This window comes from Vicugna pacos, chromosome 1 (genome assembly GCF_048564905.1).
Source record: "Vicugna pacos chromosome 1, VicPac4, whole genome shotgun sequence".
Taxonomy (NCBI): domain Eukaryota; kingdom Metazoa; phylum Chordata; class Mammalia; order Artiodactyla; family Camelidae; genus Vicugna; species Vicugna pacos.
The window spans coordinates 14,013,080-14,038,163 of record NC_132987.1 but is presented as its reverse complement, the minus strand read 5'-3'; the positions used below and the strand labels follow the sequence as shown (position 1 = coordinate 14,038,163).

The window sequence follows — 25,084 nt, the reverse complement described above, 5'->3', positions numbered from 1 at the left end:
TTGGGAGGAGGGTGTCTTTGAATGTGCCCGTATTGGACACAGCATCGTGTCTGCATTAGCAGCTTATGTGAAGACAGAGACTCAGCTTGGCTATTTTGGTCCGTAATTCTGCGTGACAGGTGGACTGACAGAAGCTCCAGGGAAGAATTAAAAAATGAAGTCTGGGCTGGGTGTGCGTGTGGCTTTGGAGGCACTGAGAGCCTGTGCTAGGACACAGGTGGTGGTTTCAGTTTTAATCAGAAGGCAGGGAGGTCTTGCCTGAGTAGGTGGCAGATTCATGAACTATATTTGGCTGGCCAGGGCCCTGAGAGGGCTGGGGAAGGACCGTGGAAGAAAATTCTGAGTCTGCAAGTGTAGGCAACCACAATCTAATTCACTCCCAACAGATTTCAACTGAAGTTCCCTTTAAACAGATTGAGAGGTGCTGTGCCGACAGCTAGACGTGCGTGTCTGCACGTAATTACCCCGCAGAGCGTGTTAACGACGTCTCAATGCTCTGTGATGCCTGAGGTTGCGGTACAGGTGATAAAGCACCAGTGCCAACCCCCCTTTCAGCAAGATCATTGTCTTTGCCCCCATAGGGGCAAACTTGCTTGCCACGAGCACAACTCTTCCCCAAGAGCAGCTGACCCTTGGGTGACGACGAGGCAGATGGCGTCATGCTTAAGGACCCTTCCAGACGCCTTTAAGAATGGCCCCATGAGGAAAGGCCAGGCGGGCAAAGTGATACCCATCTCCAACTGATAGCAAGTTGAACGAGGTGGGCAGGCTGGAAGTTGCACACAAGCGTTTATTTGGAGAGGCACGAGGGAAGTTGCTCAAGCTATAAACTTCGAGTTAAGGCAGCAGGACCCTCTCCATTTCCAGGAAGCTCTTCAGCTCAAGGTGAATCAACAGGGAAATCCAGCAGGGAATCTAGCTCAGGGTGGGGGTGGGGAGGGTGAGGGGAGATGGGGGTAGGGTGTCAGGGTGGGGACGGGGACTCCTCAAGGAACTTCATCAGTCGTGTGGTGCAGAAGGCAGCATTTTCTTCATGAAAAGAGGATGTTTCTCCGTTAGCTGAAACAAACAAAATCCAAAAAAGACATTTGAATGAGAGAACCATGGATGATGAAAATTAGTAAAGACATCACAGTAGGGTTATAAGAAAGGCGGGTGTCTCATGGAAAGAATTTGGCCTTTGGAACAAGACAGTTTGGGTTTCAAATGCCTGCTCTGTGGTTATTAGCTGTGTGACCTTGGGCAAATGACTTCAGCTCTCTGAGGGTACTTTCCTGTCTGTAAAATGGGGTAATGATGTAGTTCTGGCAGGGTTTTGAGGAGGAACAAAGGTCACAAAGAGCTTATGACTGCGCTGGCACAGAGCAGGCACTCACTAAATGGAGTTCTTATATTTTTGAAGTAAATTCAGCCTACCTTGTTACTTTTGTATCTGTTTAATATGACTTGGTATATTCAGATATTCATAGGCATCTGAAAAAATTAGCTTTGTTACACACATCTAGCTTTTATAATCAACAGAAATCAATCCAGTAAAAAGACAACTGGAAAGGAGCTGGATGACGTGTTTTTCATTCAGAAGGAGCGAAAGTTAGGTTGCTTCCATGTGGCCCTCCTGCCTTCTGAGGAAGGGATGACCAGAGCACATCGCAGAGCCAGGAGAGCTGGGCTCTGGTCCGGCACTGTCTCCACCTCCCCCATGATCACGGGCAAGTCCTTTCCTGCTCTGGCCTTTTTATTCTCTCCGGAATCATAGGAGGTTGTACTGCATAATCGGTACGCTGTCTCTTAGAGCTGCTATTCTATTCCTTATTCAATGTATGCCATAGACGGGACCTTGGAGGGAAATACAAAGATATAGAGTTGTGATAAAAAAAGGCTTGGATTTCCTTAAAGAGCTGACCAAGGAAGCTAAGCCCCAAGGCTCATGCATACCTTCCTGGAATGCCTATCCATGAAAAAGACTGCATATATGCATATAGATGTGCATGTGTATACATACATGTATGTACACCCACATTCTCACATAAACATATATAGACGGATGTTTGCCATTCCCAACCCCTTGTCTCTCTCCAGAATGGAGGCTGGACAAGCTAAATAGTTGTTTTCCCAGCATCCCTTGCAGGTAAATCTGGTCATGTGAGCAGATTTTGGTTAAAGAGATAGAAAGGCAAGCCCACTGAAGGCCTTCCCAAAACATGTTTCCTTCATTGAAAGGAGTGAGCCATGCCGGGAAAAGGCTCTCTACTGCCCCCTCTTCCCTCCCCTTCTTCATGCTGTGCATGAGGACATGGCAGTCGTGGGTGACACAGATGAAGACAGGGGAGATGTCTCTGAGAGAGGAAAAGAGCTTGGGACCTGAATGACATCACTGAGCACCTAGCCTGCCTCATTTCTGGAACTCTTAGGTACACATGGTTTATGCCCTTGCTGCTCAGAGTGTGGCCTGTGGACCAGCAGATTAGGCATCACCTGAGAGTCTGATCAGAAATGCAGAGTCTCAGGCCTGCCCCACCCCAGACCTACTGAAGCAGAATCTGCATTTTAAAAAGATGCCCAGGTTTGGGGTGTTTTGGGTGCACATGAAAATTTCAGGAAAGTTGCTTTCTGGCTCCATTAATTCGGGTCTGTTACATGCAGCTGAAAGCGTTCCTAACAGATACCACGTATGTACCAGGCACGTGTGAACATGTACAGGTATGTCTGTGTGTGTGTCTGTATGTCTGTATATGTGAATGTACACACATCCACACACATATGGATGCATATATACATATATACTATATATGTGTCTATAGTCTCTGTATTTGTGTATATATGTATATAGGACTAGAAAAATCCTGGAAGTACTCAGCTAGGATGTGGGAGTGGTGGGGGTTGTTAGGGAGTTTTGGCCTTTCTCCTTCCTGTTTCTCTTTTTTTGGCTGATTGGAATGAATAAAGTATACAGGTGACGTAATGGCTACCTCTAGGGAAAAAATTATAAATGAAAAGAAATCATGCCCACGCATGTGTGCAGGCGCGCGTGCGCACACACACACACACACACACACACACACACACACACACTATCCCTCCATATGCCCGAAACCAAAGGAAATGATTCATATTGAAATGATTCATATTGCAAAAAATATAAGACAAAGTACTAGAGACAGAAAAAGTAATACCTTAATTTTTACCTTAATTACTTCTATAGTGTTGGAAAAAATGTTTGTTTTTAAACCCATGAGTAAGTAACTAACAGAAGGTGAGAAGAGACTCACCCGCTCTCCTCCCTGTCCAGCAGGGCGTGGTAGGACGCCACGTCCCGCTGCAGCTGGCACTTGTGTGCCAGCAGGTGCTCGCGGGTCTGCAGCTGCTGCTCTGCCTCCGCGCGCATCTCCCGGAGCTCCGCCTCCAGCCTGTTGACCACGGCGCCCAGGTTCTGCAGCTCGATGTCATGCCAGTGCCTGGCGTCATGCAAGGTGTTCTCCAGGCCTCGTTTCTGCAAAAGAGAGAACATGGTCTGGACCCCAGGCCACGGGTGGAGAAGAGGGAGGTGGGCAGAGCAGCGGGAGGGGCTGGCATCGGCCTGGTCTGTCCATTTCTCCAAGCACCATGACCTTGACGGGCTGACGTGGCTCAGTGGGCAAATCACAAATCCTTCTGTGAAGGCCGGGGTCTTGTTTATTCTAATGCCCCGATCCTTCTGATGGTGAGGGTGGGGGTGGGGGAGGGACAGGAACAGGAAGAGAGAGAGGAGACAGAATGATGAGAGAGAATGAGAAAGAGATGAGTGAGAGAGAGAATGAGAGAGGGAAAATGAGCGCGACAGAAATTCACACATTCATGCGCGCACGTACACACACACACACACTCACACACACACACACACACACACACACACACGAGAAGCAGTTTGTAGGTGTTTCTTCAAAGAAACCTTGCTCCCTGATCTGCCTCTGGGCCTTTTAACTCTCCATTTCTCACCTTCTGGGGGCCCTTTCCCTCCACTGTGGACCCTCACCCCCTGTCCAGCTGAAATGCTAACCAATGAAATACCTTTAAAAAACTGTGTGCCTCTCTCTTTAACATTTTTCAGTAGTTCTAATTATGATGCACCTATAATTTAGCATCTGGCTTTTTATATAACACATAAGAAACAAACAAATATCTTTCTAAACTGGACTGAGTCAAATCTCGATGAAACACGTTTCTGTACCCTGCCCCCCCGGGAGGACATATTTCCCCGCTTTTGAGCGCTGAGGCTGAGATGAAGATTCTTGCTCATGACGTCATCCTGAATCCTGGCTGCTGTTAATCAGGGCCCACCACATTAGCTTATTTAAATCTTCCTCATTCCATAGGATATGAGGATGTTGAGTCAGGTTCTCTTCCTAGGTACAGGTACAGGAGGCAAAATGTGATCAGTAGACAATAAATATAGACCAGTCTCTGGTGTAGAGTTATTATCTTGTTGGGGAGATCTGAAAACCCCTCCATGGCAGGGGGGATGTGGAAATGGCCACCTGGACTTTGAGGATCATTTGTTCCAACCTCTCTGAGTTTTCTCCCTTTCTGTCCCTTATCAGGACATTGCTTGGTTTGTGAGTGGTGGTTGTTGATGTCAGACCTGTAACACCTGTGATTTGGAAAAACCTTTCATGGAATCATGTTTGGACCATCTGTCTAGAGTTTTTGCTCCATGTTCATGGGTGACGTCTCCATGAGGTCTAGGATGTTTTTCTGAAGACTTAGGACCCATGGCCCACGGTGGGTTCATGGGAACCCCTAGCAGAAGTACCATGCCTCTTCCATTCCACCTTCAGAGTCCAAGTCCAGCTTCCCCACCTATGTTCCTAACATCCTGGTCTGGTTCTCCCAGAGATGCTTGAACCCGGGTGACTATGATTGACCACTGCTGTTGGTCTCCTGCCCCGGCCCACTGAGCGACACAGCACCACAAGCAAACCAAGATCACAGAAGCACACTTATTCTTGGAAGGGACTTCCTTGAATTGCTAAGCCCTCCAGAAAGTAAAATAGTGACCTCCTGTGGTTTCTGGCCTTGAGTTCCATTCCTGATCTGAGTTGACTGAACACAGAGCTCAGGGGGCCTCAAGCACCATTACTGGTGCCTGGCTGCCACTACAAACGGTGACTTGTTGGCAGAGGGGCTGAGACGTCCCAGCTCGGCTGCCTGCAGCTTACACAGCTGTGGGGGTGCAGTCTGCTGTGCCTGAAGGTGAGAGGATGGCTGGAGGAACTCTGCTGTGTTTGAAAGCTGTAGGTGGGTGTGCTGCCCGTCTTGGCTCATCTGTGCTCCTTACCTGGGCTGCAAGGCCCAGAGACCAGACCTCTGGTCTCCTAGAGCCAGCTGGGGTCAGAGGCAGCCAGTCCTGAGCCCTGAGCCCTGAGCCCCGATCCCAGCCAGCCCGCCACTGCTCCTGTCTTCCCGTCGGGGTGTGATTTCTTGTCCCATTTGTTCTAATAGTGAGGACCATGGGTTTTAAGTGTTGGGGTTACTATACTAGTGGTTTTAATAATAATTGCATCATGATAATTAATAACAGATATCATTTATCGACTGCTCACTCTGTGCCAAGTCTTGTGCTAAGGGCTTGACCTGCCTTATCTAATTAATCATCCCACTGACTTTGTGAGGAAAATTCCATTATGGTTCAGTAGTAGATCACATTTCCAAAGGCAGCTGGACAATGATCTCCATGCCACGTGCTCTTTCTCTCTGTGACCTTGCCACTGCCCCATCAAGAGGTGGACTCTATTTCCCTTCCTGCGCAAACTGGGCTGGTCTGCGACCGCTCTGGCCAGCAGAATGCTGTCTAAGTGACGTTCAGGGACTTTCACACCCTGGTGTTGAGGCCTGGTAGCTTCTGTGTTCACCCTCTGAGGGAAGCCAGACGCCACGTCAGAAGTCCAACTACGTAAGACTGCCGTGATATGAGGCCGTCACAGCCAGCTACGTGCAGGGGCCACGTGGAGACAGAGAGGAGCACAGCGGAGGCAGCGGACACATGAGCTGAAGCCGTTCTTGGATGTTCCAGCCCCAGCAGATGCCACATGGACCAAAGAAGGGCTGTCTCTGCTGAGCGCTCTGTAAATTGCTGAATGAATGAACAAACCATGTATGGTTGTCTTAAGCCACTAACACAGCAGACAGATGTGATAATCAAAACAGATCCTCACTGTATAAGTCAGAAAATGGAATCTTAGAGAGTTCACACAGTGAGTGAGTAGAGGAGCCCAGATTCAAGATTCCAGGGTCTCAGGATCCATCCGCAGTTCCATGGGACAGCCGCAGTCTAGCAGGGTCACACAGCCTGAGCGCGCGGTCCTCTACTTAGTACTTGTGCCAATGGGCCATTCCCTGAACCACAGTTTTCTCTCCTGCAAAATGGGGCACAGTCACAGTCCACCCCACTTCTCAGTATTTCTATGAGGCTCTGATAAGAGTGTAGGTGAACATGCTCTTGTCAATATTAGTAGCACTTTGAAGAAATTGTGTTGTGAGCACCATACCAAGTGCTTTGGAGACATGAAGCTGATTAGACATGGCCCCTGTCCTGAAGGAGTTCACGTGACTTCAGAGGATGGTCGGATATAACCACACGAACCACTGGGCTCTGAATGTGAGTGGGTGGCTGGTGGGAGGGGGTTCACCCCAGCTGTGGAGCCAGGGTCTAGGGCTTGCGGTGGGGGTGGCACTTCAGTGGGCTCCACCTCACCTGTGCCCGGGGTGTGGCCAACAGGAGCAGGAGAAGGGGGCAGGGGAAGGGTCTCCTTCCAGCCATTGGGAGAACACACCCAAGGGCTCAAGTGTAGGAAAGCAAAGGATGAGTTCTGGGCATTAAAATGAAGCTGGAGTTGGGTGGTGATGGAAGGTTTGGCAAAGGAAGACTTTCTGTTTTACCCCCAGGCAATCCTACGGTAAAGGGACACTGAAAATGCAGAGGAGAGGGACAGTAGATAGAGGAATGTCCCAGATGGTGCAACAGGGAACAGGTGGAGTCTGCTGAAGGAAGGAGAGAGTGGATAAAGCTTCAGAGATATTTTGAAGTGGGAAATGGAAGCCAGAGACCTCAGGTTGGGGGACATCCATCTTGTCTGCAGGGGACTTGCTGAGGATGGAGACTGCTGGGAGCAGCCATCCTGGGGAACCCAGGACCCCTGCTTTGTTCTGTCATTGGTGCACAGGTTTTCTTTTACCAATGCAGTTATGAGCGTTTAGACGACAGGAAACATGCAATTCATGATTGCCTCTCCCGAGTCTCAGGGAGGGCTCAGGTACTGAGCGATGGGTCACCTGACGCCTAGGCTGTGATTTCTCCAGGCGTTTTTTTTTTGATGATGTGTCTTGGCTTGAGGATACATCTCTAACCTTTTGCCTAGAACTTTCTATTACCAGGAGAGTGGCAATTTTGGCAGCCATAAGCACATCTGGGGAAGAAATGGCAGCCTCTTAACTGTGCCTAAAGCAACTGGGGCAAAAGGCAGCCCTCCTAACATTGGGATTTTATCAAGGGTTATGGCAGGTGAATAAAACCGACTAGTACAACATTCACTTAACTCTGAATAATGCAATCTCTTCCAGACAGTTTTGAAGTCAAAGCAGCATTGCTTTAGGGTGATTTTTCCTGATTTTTCTCACCTCAGACCCTTTCCTCACACCCCCTGCACCGACCCAGAGCCCATCAGAGGGTGACTCAGAGGGAAGTGGAACAACAAAGTGTGTGCCGTGTTGTGGCAAGACGGAGCATCTTCCCTGAGCTGGCTGCGTGTTGTGTGACCTCACTGGCTGAGGACAATGGACCAAGTGAACTGAAGACTCTTGAAGGAAGGAAGCTGGGGGTGATGAGATGATCTTGGCAGCAGGCAGAGGAGAAGCTGCTTCGGAGGGGAACCAACTAGAACGAATACTTGAGCTAACTTCGCGTCAGGATGTGGCTCCAGTGGGAGGTGGGGCTGCTGGTTTGGTGATGGAGCACATCAGTGGGTGGCAGTACCTAGATGAGGGTGCATGGGGGGTGGTGGAAGAAAGGGGACCTGAACAGCCCAGGACTTGAGGCTGATGGGAGGGAGGGGCTTCTTGGGCCTCAGCTGCACAAGGATTATGGGAACCAACCCCTTCATGCACTTGGGTGTGTCCTACACACTTGTGGTTTGAACCAGTACACATGGCCCTTTGGAGGGGCATTCAGGAGGGGCTGTGCTCAGCACGCTAATAGAGCTTCAGTCCATCCCAGAGATCAGAGGGCCAATTGCTGTATTATTAATAATTATTTTAACTAATAACAATAATTAATAATGCAAGAGATCCGTCCACAAACCACAGTGAGCCTGAAAAGCTAACTGGCTTACTAGTTTTGCTTGTAATCCCCAGAAACAGAGCTTGACACAGGGGTCCTGGCACATGTCAATAATTAGGGGGTTCCTTTCAGGAAAAGGGGGGGCAAGGAAAGCAGGACAGGGCAGAGGAAAATGTTAAGCCAGAAGGTGGCCTCAGCTGGAGTCTGGCTACAGCCTGAGCTGGGGAGTGTGGATCCAACCATAGACTGGGGTCCACTCTGAAGCAAGTGGGCTGGGCTTTTAAATCCCCCTGTCGGTCAGGCATTGGCTGGGGGCTGAGGGCTGGGGGCGGGCCTACTGTCCTAGGCCAGGTGTCCTCTGGCTGAGGGCAGTTCTTGGGGCATCTGTGGGCAGCAGCCTGCGGAAGGGTATTTCAATGGGGCACTAACCATGTCCATGACACTTGTGATTTGGTATCGGATCAAAACTCACATGCTGTGAGATGGGAAACCGGTATGACTACAATTCGACAGCGGAGAGTTAAACTTGACCCAGGAAAGTCCAGGGCTCCTTCCAGCTCACTCACCAGGGCCCTTAAGGATTCCGTCTCGGCCTGCAGGCTCTGGACTTGGCACGAAGTGTTGTGCAGCTCCACCCTGAGGGCAGCAGCCATCTTCTCCTCCTGGGTCTGGGCCATGCGGGCCACCTCCGCCTGTTGCTGTGGACAGTCAGGATTCGGGGTGAGCAGGGCTGAGTCCAGGAACTTCCCTTCCCTTCCCTTCCCTCTCACCCTCCCCAGTCACCACTTCATTGCCTCTATCTCAGAGGAAACAGCTGTTTGATTTAAAAATCGCTCTTTTTTTTTAGAGGTGCCCACACCAACTTGCATGCTAACATTTATCTAGTTTGAACATATAATGCATGCAAATAGAATACAATTCAAAACATCTTCTAAAGGATATACAGTATAAATCTTCCCGTGCCCTAATCACTCAGCTCTCCTCTTTCCAGTGTTACATCTCCTTCCAGAGGCATTTCGTATATTTGTAAATAAATACGTATGATCGTGTCCCCTTGCTTTGGTACTTAATACAGCTTAGACTTTATTCTATAACAGTATATACAGATCGATTACATTCTTTTCAAAGGCTGCACAGTATTGCCCTGTTTGGACATAATTATTTGGAAGTTCCCCAGTGACGGACACTTAGATTGTTTCCAGTCTTGGCCTGTTATGAACAAGGGCGCAATCCCTCATCTTCCATACAAGGGACCATCTCTGAGGGGTAGATTCCTGTATGGAACTGCTGAAAAATGTAGGCATTTGTAATTGTGATGAATGTTTCTAAATTGCCCTCCAGAGGATTTGTAACCCGCTCTAGCACTAGTAATAACCTTCCTTAAACAAGGAGTGAACCAAGTTGATCTGACATTCCCTGACTCTCTGTAAAAACCTGTCTGGCCACAGTTGTGAACACAACGGAAGGCCTGTGATTTGGACCTTCTCCCCAGGGCAAGCTGGACATAATCTGACTCCCCCGCACACACTCAGGGCAGCAGGTCACTGCTGTTCCTCTTTGCTGGGGAGAAAGGGAAGCATGAGAGATCGCCCTCATTTACCTGCAGCCCCGTCTGGGGAAATAAATGTCTCCAAGCCACTGATGTAGGAGAAAATAAACTGCTTTCTCTCCTAGGTCACTGGCTTGCTGGATTTGGTATTTTTACCACCTACGAATACTTATTTACAGACTTATGCAAAAACAGTCCAACCTAATTGGCTGAGACACCCCGAGTCAAAAGGCTCACATGGCAGGAGCAGTTCTGCCAGTTCTTGCTGTTTGAAGGCTGTAAAGACTCAACACAAATGTCCCTTAAGGGCCTGGGAGCAGCTGAAGGAGAAGAGACGCCGTGGGCCGCGCTCTGACTGGTTGGCCCGTGGCTGTGTGTCTCTGGGCCAGCGCTCGGCCTCCCTGAGTCCCTGTCCTTGCCCACAGATGACAGCGACTGGGGAGTGATAATCATTTGAAGCTGTCTCTCGGGGTCACTATGAGGCTTCCATATCAGGTCATTCACGTGGAAGCTTTAGAACCTCAAAAGCAGGCAAACACTGGCTGTCTATATTTTCTGTGTGTAGCAAGGAATAGCAGCCAACAAATGAGTTTGCAAAAGCCACGAGGAGTGGAACACTACAACCATAACTAGTATGTGTTAAGCACTTACTTTGTGCCAAGCACTCTGTTAACTGCTTTAAGTCCACATATCATTTAGCCTTTACAACCCTGTGAAGCAAGTGTCACTGTTTTTTTTTTTTCCCCTTTTGGGAAAATAAAGCCATTTATTTATTTTTTATTTATTTATTTTGATTGAAGTACAGTCAGTTACAATGTGTCAGTCTCTGGTGTACAGCACAATATCCCAGTCATGCAAATGCATATATATATTCGTTTTCATCTTTTTTCCATTAGGTTTATTACAAGAAATTGAACATAGTTCCCTGTGCTGTATGAAAGAAACTTTCTAAAAAATTGTATTTTTATATATAGTGGCTAACATTTGTAAATCTCAAGTGTCATTGTTAATTCCATTTGACTTGAGGAAACTGAGGCACAGAGAGATGGAGCTATTTACTCAAGACCGTATGGCCTACGAGGGGCAGAGCTGGGACTCGAGGCCAGCAGCAGACCCCAGAGCTCGGCATTAACCAGCACTTAAGGCTGCCACTCCCACCTGTGCCTCGACTTCAGACTCCCCACATTAGAGCTGTCTCCCCCGAAGTGAAGCTGGATCACTCTAACACCCTCACTGGTGCTCAAGTCCTGTGATCAATAGCCTTGTTCTCCCTCTCTCTGGGGTTGGGGCCTGGCCGGATGGGTTGTGTGGGTGGGTGGGAGGCAAGCAGAGTGGGTATCCTGGCAGACGGATGGAGTCAGAGTGGCCAGGGGGAGCCATGAGCTAGAGCTGGCTCCTAACACTCACAAGAGCCGAGTGCTGCGTTCTCAGAAATTTTGTGACCTGGTTGTTATACAGCCATCATTCAAAATTAAATTGTATCAACTTACAATCAAATAAGTTATATTAAAAATGGTAATTAATGGGGGGAGGATATAGCTCAGTGGTAGAGTGCTTGTTTAGCATGCACAAGGTCCTGGGTTCAGTCCCCAGTGCCCCCACTAAAAAAAAAAAAAACTATTACCCTTTCCCCACAAAAATAAAAATTAAAAAAAATTAAAATGGTAATAAATAAACATATCACTGGCTAATTATTTTCCATTTTATCCTTACCTGTGTTGTTGAGGTTTTTTACATCCATGGTACCCGTATGGGGGAAATAACACACAATGCTGTGTCCCTGCACATTTCTTCCCCATTCTGCTCATTTACATCAAGTTAGTAGCTTGAAATCAGCCAAAATTTACACCATGGAAATTGGCAAACACTACAAATCAGGGATTGAATGACTATTTTGTTGATTGTCTAGACTTGAGAAAGGGATGCAGAAAATGTTAATAATGCAGATGGAACTTAAAAATGGGTGATTTCTGTGGCTATAGCATTGCGGATGGCACCAAAATGAAAGGGAATGTTCTTCCAGTATCTGAAAATTATTATCTGATTCACAAAGCAGTTACTCACATCACTGATGAGTGAGCTCACTAAGGTCAGCGAAAATTCATAGCAGAGCTTTCCTCATTCATCAGTGATGTGAGTGACTTTTTGCTTAGTCAGACATTAATAATCGAGCATTTTTCTGTAGTCTGATCTTGTGACATTACTGCTGATGACAGGATTGTAAAAATGGTTGGTGGATCTCCAAAGAAACAGCAAGTCACACTGAAGTTATAGGTGCAAGTGGAAAAACAAGGTATTTTATCTTAAAATTTGCTATTTCTAAAATTGTATAAAGAAAATGTCAACAGAAACTTTTATGTTGCCTTTAGGTAGTATCATGAATTTGACTGGCATATAAATACATATGCTTAGATTTCCTGCAGAGAGCAGCTGTGAAACGTCACCAGCACAGTATGGGTATACAGCTGGGCATGCGGGGGAGTCAGTCCCGTGCAAGCACGTTTCAAAGCCTTGGTGGGTGGCTCTGGGGTGAAGCTGCTGGCCAAGGCCATAGCCCCAGCCCCGGCCCAGTATGATCTGCCCTTCCTCTCACCCAGACATTGTCTTGTGCACCGCGGCTCAGTGGTGTGTCCTAGTCTCCTGAGGGATGAATCCCCATGTCTTAATTCCATTAGCAAGACATCGTACCCAAGTGCTTCCCAAAACATTCTGGGACACCCTGCGTGGTCTGTCACATATCTGAATACAAATTCACACTATTTTTATTTAAACCAGTTCACTTTTTTTGTTTGTTTGTAACAGAAACTGTAGGTAAGTTCTCAAATTTAAATATGCGTCAGCATCATTTGGGGCATCTTATGAAAATGCAGGTTCTGATTCAGGGGATCCTGAGTGGGGCCCAAGGATCTGCATTTAAAACTTCCCCGTGATGACTGATCTTTGAAAGCCAAGTTCTGGATTGCTGTACAAACTGATAAAACTGTATCACTTGCCATAGATAGAAGATAACTGAAAAATTAATAAAATTAAAACAAAACACTATTATTTGATGGCAGATGTTTCCTGCCAAGCTGCTGAGTCTCAAAGCTGGCTTTCTCTTTGTTGAAAGGTGAGATTCATGAGTATAAGAGAAGGGTTAATAACCTCCCAGCACCAAATGGAAATTTTCTTATACTGTTTAATTAAGCTTGAAAGAGAAGAAGAAATGAATTTGATCACTATGAGTGTCAGTGCTGTTTTAGAGCATGTCCCAAACCTCAGATCAGCTTGCCACAAGTGACATTTGCCTTTCATCTGGGGACAGTTCCTCGCTTTAACTCACCTAAAAGTATTACGTATTCTTCCCCAGTGGCTTTTCAGATTTATGTTTCCTCATTTTTATAATAACTCTACCTTTGTTTCCATTTCGACGCAATGCCTTCAGGTGTCCCCTCACACACCAAATAGTAGGTGTGTGGTTCTAGCCCCTGAGCAGGGAAGGTAGGGCTGTGTACTGTTCTCAGAGCAGTTGCTAGGATGTTAGTTCCCAGACTTTCAAACCAGCTCAAAATCTTGGCTCCACTGTGCAGCAGCTAGACTGCCCAGGTTTGCACTCCATCTATGTTTCTGGGGCAGGAGAGCATGCTGACATTTTGAAATATGGTAAAAATTTTCAAGTTAAAATGTACAGATGGGTGTGTTGGTGCACATGAAGTCACAGGCTCACTGGTTTTGCAGCTGGTGAACAGCTTTATAGGAGGCTTGCTCCAATGCAGAGTACAGCTAACTGCCTTGCTCTTAAGTTTCTCAGACCCCACAGGATCACACTGACTCATTATGGTCACTGTCACAGAGGAAGGGAAAGCAGTGGGCCCTGAGGGGACATAGGGGTCCCTGCTCTTATCCACACAGAAGGCACAGATTTGTGGTCTGGAGAGATCCTGACGGGAGTCTGGCATAACGTTTTGGCCCCTCAAGGCAAAGCCCTCCCAAACTCACACAAGATGTCCTTGGCTCATCCTTAGAAAAGAGGATGAATCAAGGCTCCCTCCACTTCATGTGATTTTCCAGGTCAGCCTCGCAGGTACGAGTGTTGATTCTATAGTCAGAACGTGTTGTTTGAATCCCAGCTCTGCCACTTTCTACCTGTGTGATCGTGGGTAACATACCCAACCTCACCGAGCCTCAGCTTCCGCCTCTGTAAAGTGGATAAAGTCGCAATTCCTAGCTCATACTGGGAAGATGAAATGAGAACAGACCTGTCAAGAGCTCAGGACACTGTCTGGCACGTGGCAAACACTGAGAAACGCCCTGCTGGCCCTGCTTGTCCTTGTGGAGCAGTGGTCTCTCTGCCCATTGCCTTGCGCCTGCCCCCCAGCCACCCTCGCATGAGACGTAGTACCTGGTGGGCAGGACCAACTTTCTACTCACCCCTCCTGGGGACCTGACATGGTTTTCACACCTAGAACATGCTCAACATCATTTATTGAGGGTCTACAATGTGTCCCAGGCACATGTCAGCAACCACGGAGGAGAAAGAGCTACCAGCAATGGAATTAAGTCTCCTGTTTAGGTGGATTGGCTGTCATTATTATAGCGATTGTAAGGTACTTGACAGTCACCTGGTGTTGTTTAGCTGAGGATGGCTTTTGACAGGCGGCACGCACACCTGAACAACCCCAGCCGGATGGAGGATTTATGGGGGAGGAGGCTGGATGCCATCCCGTCTTCACCAGAGACCTAAGATCTCCTTACAGGGAATTAAAAAAGAAGCAGATGTCTCAGTGAAACATCAACATTGACGGAAGAGCTGGCCAGGGGAGGCTGAGCCAAGTCTCTCCTTGAATTTACACGAGAACTGCTTGGCTGCTGAAGCTGCTCTCTTTAGGGTGCAGGACCAATTCCCAGCCTCAGTCGAAGCTGCCAAAAGAAACAGAGGAGCACGTGGCTTGGTGGACTGGCTGCCCTCTTGGTCATGAGCAAGCTTGCCCTGCCGATGAAAGGGGCGGGGGAGGCTCTGCAGTGGGGGTTATTCTGAGGGGAAAGATACATTTGCTTCTGAAAATAATTATCAGAGAAGTCTAGTTGACAGCAGTTTCGTTCTGGTTCGTGGAGATTATCCTGTTCCTGAAAAGGGACGCCTCTGCTTCATCCCTGCCAGGAGGCTACTCTGTTGAATACAAGCCACCCTACCTGAATTTCTCAGCGATCTGCGTTGTTTTGTCTTTGAAGATCTCTTAGTTTAGAAGTAAGGGCCCTATGCCTTTCATGGAAAAGAGCTCCTGTTAAGAAATATCTAAGACAGCTTTGAGATCAGCAGAATCAGGTGGACTTCGTGTCCACAGCGCCAAGCGCAGGGCCAGGAGCCTGGTCTGTGCTTGGCAAGTGGAGTCTGAATGAGGCAGTGAGTCAAGGGTCCCCAGCAGAAGGTGTGAGGACGAGGCTGCAGTGGTGGGTGGCCCCTGGCATTGATACACAACTGGTTGTTGACCGGTCGTGGGGTTGAAAACACACGACAGAAGATGAGGACCTGGGAGTCCTTCTACGATGCATGTGGTTGAGCCAGGTGGTGGGGTCAGAACAGGCAAAGGACATGCCTCTCTCAATGACACAGTCTCTTTATTTTCCCTACTCTGACTCCCCACCCACTTCCCCCAACAGCACCAGCTGGGCTGCACCACACAGAGACAGGAATCAAATCCTGGCCTCCTGGCTCCTGTAATAACCCTTCCTTCCTGCCTAACAACATCTTTTGGAAAGCTAGCCAGAACTGTCATAAATTAAGCAAAAAGACAAATGACAAGCTGGGGGTATATTTGCAACTTACATCAGAGAGAGAGGACTAATTTCTCTAATGTACAAAGAGCCACTACAAGCCAGTAATAAGGAGTCCGAGACCTAACACAAATGGGCAAAAGATATGATGTGATAGTACGTGAGGAAACACATATGGATGAAATCCAGTAAAAAGACGTTCCACCTTCCTTATAACATGAGAAGCGCAAAATAAAAGGACACTGAAAACCCATTTTTTACCTCTAATGTCGGCAAAGCTCACCAAGTGATCACAAAGGGTTAGAATTCACAGCACAGGTGAGGGTGTGGGGAAAGGGCGTTCGCAAACATTTCTGATGAGAATGTAAATTGCTGTAACCTTTACAGAGGGAAATTTGGCAATATGTATCAATATTACCCGTGCACATAATTTTTGCCCTAGCAATTCCGTATCTACACATTTATCCAACAGATCCATTTCTCTTTTGGGAAATGAGGGACATACAAAGCTAGTGACTAGTCTTATCTATAATAGCAAAACATTGGAAGCCACCTAAATATTCATCGGGGGGCATGGGATACCCATTAGCTGGAACAAGGGTTGGCATCTTTTTCTAGAAAGGGCCAGACAGTAAATGTTTCAGGATTAGCAGGCCATGTGGTTTCCGTCTCCTTGAAAGGAGCTCTCCCGGGTGGCCGTCATGGTAGTACCACATCAGGCCATCTTGCAGCCTAGAGCCAGTCACCTCAGAGTGGCAGAAATCCATCTAATACAATTTCTATATCTCCTAGAAAACAGACATTTTTTGGTAAAAGCAAGCAAAGAAAAGGCATAGACATAGCAGCCTACATTTGCCCCAACAGGACAAGTTATTGTTTGTAAATATGAATGACAGGGTGACATGCTATCCAAGGTCTCTAGCTTCTTCATGGGTAGATCTAGACCTATGCTGCCCACTAGCCACGTGTTGCTTTTACACAAAATTAAATTAAATTAAATTAAATTAAATTAAATTGGAAGCTCAGTTTCTCAGTAGTATTAGGCACATTTCAGACACTCAATAACCACATGCAGCCAAGCTAGCACACTGGACTGCTGCCATCACTGCAGAAGTTTCTATAAGAAGGCACTGCCTCTGATGAAGTTCAGTCTCTGATGTCTCTTCCAGCCCTAAGATTATCAATAACCAGAAACCTCACAATTCATCTCTATCTGTTCACCTCTCTTCATTCTTAGCTGTCTCCACAGTCTGTCATCCTGACCATCTGAGGCATGATGGTTACGGCTCAGTTCAAGTTTCTGACCGCAAATGCCTTAAACTGATCTGAGGCAAGTGCAGACCTACTGTCGGGGCAGGGCAGGTAGTCAGGAAGCAATCTATTTGCTGTGGAGTTACTGGCCCCGAGGGACTCACCGGCGCCTCCCAACCCCCGACACCAGCTCATGCTGGTAATTGAATAAGCCTTTGGTTATCCTACACATCACCCAGCTGCAGTCAACAGGGGACAGAGATGCGGCTTCTGGGATTTGTGGAGAGAGCCTCCAATCCCATCATTGGCAACTGATGTGGGGAAGGTCTACCTTTTGAACCCTAAGCAGCTTGATTCAGAAACTTTGAAAGCCCTTAGCCTGCAACGTGGCTGTTTCCAGGAGGGTCATATATTGTAAGGAAAAGATCATAAGAAACTGTAATTGTATAATATTCTTAAAAATTTTTTTTTACTGTTTTGTTTGTTTTTTGGACAGGGAAGCAATTAGGTTTATTTATTTATGTTAACAGAGGTACTGGGGATTGAAATCAGAACCTCATGCATGCCAAGCCTGCACTCCACCACTCAGCTATACCCTCCCCCTACTACGTAATACTCTTGAAAGTGTCTTTTTGGCTACCCAGAACATCATTTTCCTGTTGATGATAAAGGACCTTTGAAATGGTTGCATCTGTGAAAGAACTTAGTGGAAATAGCCTGGCCACAGAGAAACTAGAAGCTCTCGCCTCATTCCCTCCTTTCGTCTCTTCCTTTCTTCCTTCCTTCCTGTAGCAGGAAACACATCTGTAAAATGGGACTAACAATAGTTCCTGATTTTGAGGCTGCTGTGAAGATTGAATGAGCAGACAGGATGCCAAAGGTCTAGCCGGCACAAATGGACAGCTGTTTTATTTTTGAATTCTGGGTCTTCTATCAATGACTGACGGATGACTTCAACGCACTCATAAGTTCCACCAAAGTTTTAAGGAAGAAGGGCACTGAGAGATCTTAATCCGCCCAAGGTCAGGGTGGAGCATCCTTGCACCTAGGACTGTTTTTTTTTTGTTTGTGACTCCCCAGAATGGAAATATCTCAGTGTATGAATCTAGGAAACAGGTGAGTAACAGTGGCCCTTCAGTATTCCCCAAGGCGGCCTTTTTAAAGTCTATTAGTTGAGACTGGGGAGTGTGTTCCATGGCTCACGAGGAGGTCCGGAGCGTGGTGTGGCATGCCGTCAGAGGTTCCTGAAGCATCCCCAAATACCCTGAGTCAGGTAATCACAAAAAACAGGAAAGGAAGGACTAGACTTTAAGACCCTCTGGAAATTCTCTGGACCCACCTGATCCCTTAACCACTGAATCCTGAAACTTGAGATTCTCCAAAAACCAGACCACTGAGGTCCCCGACATCTATAACATCCTGGCTGGAGAGAACCTAGCAGAGCTTCTTTACAGGCTTTTGCTGATTAAGAAATAAGAAAAGTTGGCAGACAAATGGGAGCAGAGGCTGATGGCATCCACCCTCATCCCCTGGGCCTTAATGTGTTAGTTCTCCCCGGCTTCCTTCCCATGGCCAGATTCCGCACCTCTGCCTGTGGGCTCCCTCAGAAGTAAGTCCTTGAAAGGTCACTCTGCTAGCAGATAGCAGATGACTGAGGGAAGTTGGTATTATTACCCCAGCTCCCTTGCCTCTCCCCTCTCTCATTATTCTGTGCTGTTCCCCAGACGCCCCTGGGGGTGCTCCAGGCTCCCACAGACAGAGCTGGTTGGATAACGCGTTCTTTGTTGGTTCACATTTCCACTTCCCCCAACTTCCAAACAAACCACCTACACTTCAATATTTGTCTCAGGATCAGTTTCTGGGGGAATCTAAATGAAGATATAAATTAGTCACGTCAATTAATGTTCAGTCTCTGCGGGCTGAGAGCTAATTAACTACATGTTTATATTCTCTCTGTAAAAGGTTTCGAAAGCAGCGTGTGCTGAGCCGTTTCGCATTTATGCTTGGCCGCCAAGAAACCGACAAGGGATGCTGGGGCTGGGCTGGGCAGGAGTCAGCCCCCAGGGCATGATGGCAGCTGACAAAACTATTTATTGGAGGATTTCTGGCTGTCAGTTCTGATCTCTGCTGATGATCAGAGGAATTCACTCATTCTGCAAATATTTTCTCAGCTCTGCCTCTCTGCAAGAGGTCTGGGCAGCATCAGCCAAAATGAAACAAGTACTGTCTGTTTTCTCTGAGATGCAGCTTTCAGATTACTCTATTAATGAAACACCAATGAATCTGTTCAGAATTAATGTTTGAGTGACTGTTGGGCTGGTGATGATTCTCGGGAGGGTGAGGGATGAATAATAATGACCAGTTTTTTTCCTTTTGCACACTATGCAGGATTTATTGCTGTTGATTACAATGCCCCTCCCCGATTTCCCAAAGAGATAATCACTATGGTGCAGTATAGACCCCCAGGAGTGTTGGGACAGAAGTAACTTTTCAAACGGCTGGGCCACTGTGATTTAGCTTTGGGAACAGAGCCAAGGAGAAGTGACAGCCCAATGCAGAGAAAATGTCCCTGGAATGAGAGCCAGGATAGCTGAACGGTGCTGCCACAACAAGCTGTGTGACCTCAGGACATCAATTGCCCCCTCTGGGACTCAGTTTCCTCACCTCTAAAATCAGGGAATGGGTTGATGGTCTCTAGGTTCATTAATTATAAATATTTGTGATCCCTTGAGAAACAATCAACCCAAATCAAATCTCTGGTTGGTTTCACTTTCTCTCTGTGTTGTTCCACCTCTCACTGGTTGTGGCGGCTGCATTTCGTGAAGTTTCTTGTTTGCCATGGAAATTGTTGTGACCTGGCCCAAGAAATGAAGATTAGACAGAAAAGCTGTTGGAAAGGGGTAGGGGATGGAGAATTGGAGAGTGGAATACGTTTTCTGGGCTGGAGAACACTAGGGGATCCAGACTTGTAAAGACCGGTGGGGAAATTTCCTGTTGATCCTTGAGGGGCAGAGGTTAAGGGGGGCTGGGAGCAGAAAGAATAGAAAAGGTTCCCCTGGTTTTCTTTTGGTAGCTTTTCTCAACTCGCATGTTCCCAACCTTGGCTGTGTGTTAGACTCATCAGAGAGCTTAAAAACCTTTCCTCCTTCTGATTGAATTGGTCTTGGGCCTGAGTGTTTTTGAAAGTGTTCTGAAATAATTTTGCTGTGCAGCCAGGATTGAGACACACTCAGGAGTCACCCAGAGCTCAGGATCAGCTGTCTTGCCTTCTTTCAAATGCTACCTAATTTTTCCCACTTTCTTCACACCTTCCTTCCTTGTCTGTTCATTTCTTCCACTGCCTCAGAATGCCAAAGTCATGAATGGGTGGGAGATGGACAGGGAAGAACAGACTCATGCATTCGGTCTTCTGATTAATTCCTTTCTTATTTATGAGGTTTAAAAAAAGATGCTTTCTCTCCCTGACTACTTAAGAAATTCAGACTACTTAAAAAAACTGGAGAAATACTCAAAAGCAAGCAAGAGAAAACATCTCTACGTGGAATGGGTTCCTCATTTACAGGCAACCACTGCTCATGTAACACCTTTACATTTTAGTGTTTTCTTTCTGATTTTTAAATTTAAAAAAATTTTTTAGGGAGAACTTTTGTTTTCAGCTTTATTGAGGTATAACTGAAGTACAATAAACTGCTTTCTGATCTTTTCTTGATGCCTACTTTTTTTGCTTGAATGCTTTACCTAATGTTTATAGCAAGGATTGGCAACTGCAGCCCGAGAGCCAAAGCCAGCTCACCTCCCATTTCTGTAAATACAGTTTTATTGGAACATAGCCGTGCTCACTGGTTACCTTCTGTGCATGGCAGCTTTCACACCACAGTGGCAGAGCTGAGTACTGCAGCAGAGGCATCTGACCCAGAAAACCTCACTATTTACTATCTCGTCCTTTACGGAACAAGTTTGCTGGCCTCTGCCACACACCAACCTGCATTCTCCCCCACTCCCCATTTCACTTTATTGCAAGAGCATTTCCCATATTGCTGTAAATGCTTCATAAATATCATTTCTAATAACTGCCTGATATTTCATTGCATGGTTAGGTGTTGTTTAATCTTTCTCCTATTACTAAACATTTTTCCTCAAAAAACTGAAAACATTCTCACCATATGATCCTGCAATCCCACTCCTGGGCGTGTATCCAGAGGGAACTCTAATTCGAAAAGATACATGCACTCCAATGTTCATAGCAGCACTATTTACAAAAGCTAAGACAAGGAAGCAACCTAAATGTCCATCAACAGATGACTAGATAAAGAAGCTGTGGTATATTTATACAATGGAATACTATCCAGCCATAAAAAGGATAAAATAATGCCATTTGCAGCAACATGGATAGACCTAGAGATTGTCATTGTTAAGTGAAGTAAACCAGAGAGAGAAAGAAAAACACCATATCATTCATATGTGGAATCTAAAAAAAGAAAAAAGAGGACACTAATGAACTCATCTACAAAACAGAAACAGACTTGCAGACATAGTAAACAATCTAATGGCTACTGGGGGAAAGGGAGTGGAAAGGGATAAATTTGAGAGTTTAAGATTTGCGAATGTTAGCCACTATATATAAAAATCGATTAAAAAAACAAGTTTCTTCTGTATAGCACAGGGAACTATATTCAATATTTTATAATAACCTTTAATGAAAAAGAATATAAAAACAAATATATGTATGTCTATGCATGACTGGGACATTGTGCTATACACCAGAAACTGACACATTATAATTGACTATACTTCAATTAAAAAAAAAGACATTTATCTGTTTTTCCTCCCAATTTTTTCACTTTTCTAATAATAAATGCTTCATTGAGTATATTTGGATGTATACTTTACCTGTATTTTCAATTACATCTTTAGGATGGGGTCCAGATCATTCAACTGGTAAGTAGGAACATTTTAAGACTCTTGATACACTTGATCAAATCCCTTCCTCAAAGATGTCACACTACTTTGTGCTCCCCCATAACACAGCAGAGCACCCACTTCTCCGCATACTTGCCAGCATTATTACCATTTTAAACATTTTCTGCATTGAGACAGATAAAAAGCTATTGTTTTAAATCGCGTTTCTTTTCTGTCTGATGAGGCTGAAACGGTTGCATTCCTTCTTTTGCAGTTTGGCTGCTGTTCATCTTCGCTTGGCTTCCTCCTGCACAGGGCAGAGTGAGGATGCCGGTCCTGCCTCTCACCTTGGCTTGCAGCAAGGCTCCCGCCTCCACTCTGTTCTTTTCGACATCTCTCTCCCAGTGAATTCTGATCGTCTCAAGGATGTCATCCAGCCCAGTGCCAATGGGAACATTCATTTGTTCCAGCTCAGATCCTGCCAGCTGTTTGTACAGCATTTTCACATCCTGAAAATGACAACATAAACCTCCAGTGAGTTCCAGAGGAAAAGAGAAGTCAGAATTCTAGCCAGCCGAAGCCCAGCTCCGTGGGCAATACTGCTGCTGCCAAACATAGGGCTTCACAGAGACACGCAAACGCCCGGGTGCTCCTCCCAGCGTGGGTGCCATATTTGTTTCCCAGGATGCATTTCCTAGGCTGGTCTTCACAAGCCCAGGCCCACCCAAAGTAGAAATAAAAAGAAATAAATAACAAAATAACAACACTGAGTGAGCAACAGTGGCAGGATGAACTGTGTGAATGTCATCAAGTCAGAGTAGGTGGAAAGAGATTTAAAGATAACGGTGGGGTTTTTAAAAGGTTACTGTCAGAGTGGTGACAAACCATGGAGCTAAGAATGGGAGGAAGTGGGCTTATTGATTCCTGCTTAGCTTAAGGTTAGACAAAAAGAGGAACTTCCCCATGTGAACAGGGTGAAGTGAGTTTTGACTTTTTCAGCTGCAAGCACTTTAGACGGTGGATCAGTGACAGGTGTGAGGTGGTTTAGGCCCAGTGCAGTTGTGCGGGATGCTGGACCACATCACCCCTGGAGGTCCCCTTCAGTCCTGTCGCTCAGGGATCCGACCTAATTTCACTGACGAGTGTGTACACACCACAGTCTAGATCTACTTTCAGAGTTATTTTGTTTGTCCTATAGAGTGTTTAAAAAAAAAAGTCTGGGAAAAAAAAAGTCTGAAATAGAAAGTCTAGGGGAAGTTCCCACCGATTCAATACCAGTTCCATCACTCACTACTGCTTGGACCAGTTACCTTCTTATCTCCAAAGAGCCCATTTATGTACCAGCCTGGCCCCTGAAGCTGTCTGAGTTTGAGACTCAGGATACCCTCACCCACTACAAGGATTTGGAAGGATTTTACTGGCGTGTTGCCTGCAGCTCTGGGCAAGAGATGCAGGGAGGCTGTCGTGGCCTGTGCAGTGAAGCTCGGCCAGAAAGGTGAGCCCCTCCTGTCTTGTGGCCACCAGCCCCCACCTACCTCTTCATAGCTCCTTGACAGAAAGCAAAGTTCTTCTTTCAGGCTTTCTATCTGACTCTCCAGATCCATTTTGGTTGAACTGGCTTCATCGATGACTTTATAGAGAGAGTTAATTTCCTCTTCCGCTGCCTTCCGGAATGGCTGCTCATTCTCATACCTGCAGGTAAAGGAACTCAATCAGCAGAGCGGGGCAACCTCAGAGAAAAATAATCAGATTTTAAATGTGACCAACAGGCCAATTTGGGGATAGTTAGGCAATGAAAGCTAAAAGTCCCTGTTCCAAGAGGGTGCTGTTTGTACAATTGTTACATGTTGATTTATTAAAATGAAAGTGATCGTAGCCAGCTTCTGATAACCTGGCTTAACCGGGCGCCAGCCTCGTTCCCACTAGTGGGAAGCACAGAGCTCTAGAGAAAGCATCTCCAAGAGTTCAGATCCAGGCAAGGGGACTAGAACTGTTAACATTATCCTGATTTGCCATCCTTTTCACCTGAGAATCATTTGATGAACATTACTGAGAGTCTGCCGAGTCCCAGGCTCCGTGCTGGTGATCCCCAAATGAAGAACGTGATTCTTATCTCCAAAGAGCCCGCGTAAAATTTCAGGACCCAGGCTGCAAACCCAAATGCCTTCAGGGACCGTGTGGGGAATGCAGAGGAGGGACGAAGTCCAGGCAACAGGGAGAGGTGGGGACGTGCGAAGGACAGTGCGTGCTTCACCGACAGGGGCGCTGCTGCCCAGCACCCCACCTCCTCCACCGCTGTGTGGGAAGGGCTGTGCGCATCTCTTCAGGGGAAACCGGAAACCTGGATTCACGTGTGAAATATGCGCTAACACAGGCACACGTTCACACGCAGACACAAGTCTGAAACTAGCCCCTCTGAGTTGTCTCAATCTCTGGTTTGCCCAGGCCCTTTTCCGTAACAACTACCCAGCATCTTTGCCAATTTCTCCCAGTGTCCTTCCTTTCCTCCCAGGGCCTTCCGCTCAGCCACATCTCACCCCTTACCTTCATCCACGCACACCTCCCATTCCAGAAAGCATCTTAAGGTCTTAGAATTTTAAGGGACTAGCATTCAACTATCCAAACTCCTGCCCGGTGACAATTCCTTGATGGCATTGTTGATGGGTGATCATGTGGTCTCTGCTTCAGTACTTCCAGAGATGGGAACTCATCACCTCCCAAGGCCGCCATGCCACTTTTTAGACAGTTCTAACTACTGCAAATTTCTTCCTTTGAGCCCTTTAGTCTCCATTCCTGTAAGAGTCTGAGTTTTACCAGCTGGAACAGCCAGCTGGTGTTCCTTCTGTCTAGTCCTTCCTCTGGCTGTCCTACAAATATTTGGAGACATTCTCATCCCCCCAGCTCCACCCCCTCCACTCCTCCAAGCCTTTTCTTCATCAGGTTATGCATTCCCAGTTCCTTCCTCCATTCTTCATATACATTGGTTTCCAGGTAGGCAAAATAATGTATGAATGAACAAATGCAGAAACAAATGAACGAATGAATGAGTGAAAGAAATTTCAGGCAGGTCCTACCTTAATTTCACTCCTAAATACATTCTACTTTAAACTTAGTGTGAATGGGTTCATGTCTGTTGGCAGCTGTCTTTAATTGCACAGGGAGCTGTCAGTGGCTGGATACTGGCTTCACTTCTTTGTGTACCTGTGACCTTGGCTACCAGTGCTGGGCAGGACGGCAACCCTGGCTGGTTGAGTCTCCTTGACTCCAGAGTGGCCACTAATGGAGAGTCTTGTAGCAGGTGGAGAAGCTTAGTCTTAGAG

At 46.6% G+C, this 25,084-nt stretch overlaps 1 protein-coding gene across 1 annotated transcript; it reads right to left on the bottom strand.

The window, feature by feature from the left end:
* Positions 1-770: 770 nt before the first annotated feature.
* On the bottom strand, positions 771-23,965 carry BFSP2 (beaded filament structural protein 2). Its single transcript, XM_072954048.1, has 6 exons — positions 23,790-23,965; positions 23,300-23,456; positions 22,112-22,273; positions 8,878-9,009; positions 3,270-3,490; positions 771-1,059 (listed from the first exon to the last, which is right to left on the bottom strand). Exons 1-6 carry the CDS (start codon positions 23,798-23,800, stop codon positions 1,056-1,058), a joined length of 687 nt encoding a protein of 228 aa, XP_072810149.1. The 5' UTR covers positions 23,801-23,965; the 3' UTR covers positions 771-1,055.
* Positions 23,966-25,084: the final 1,119 nt, after the last annotated feature.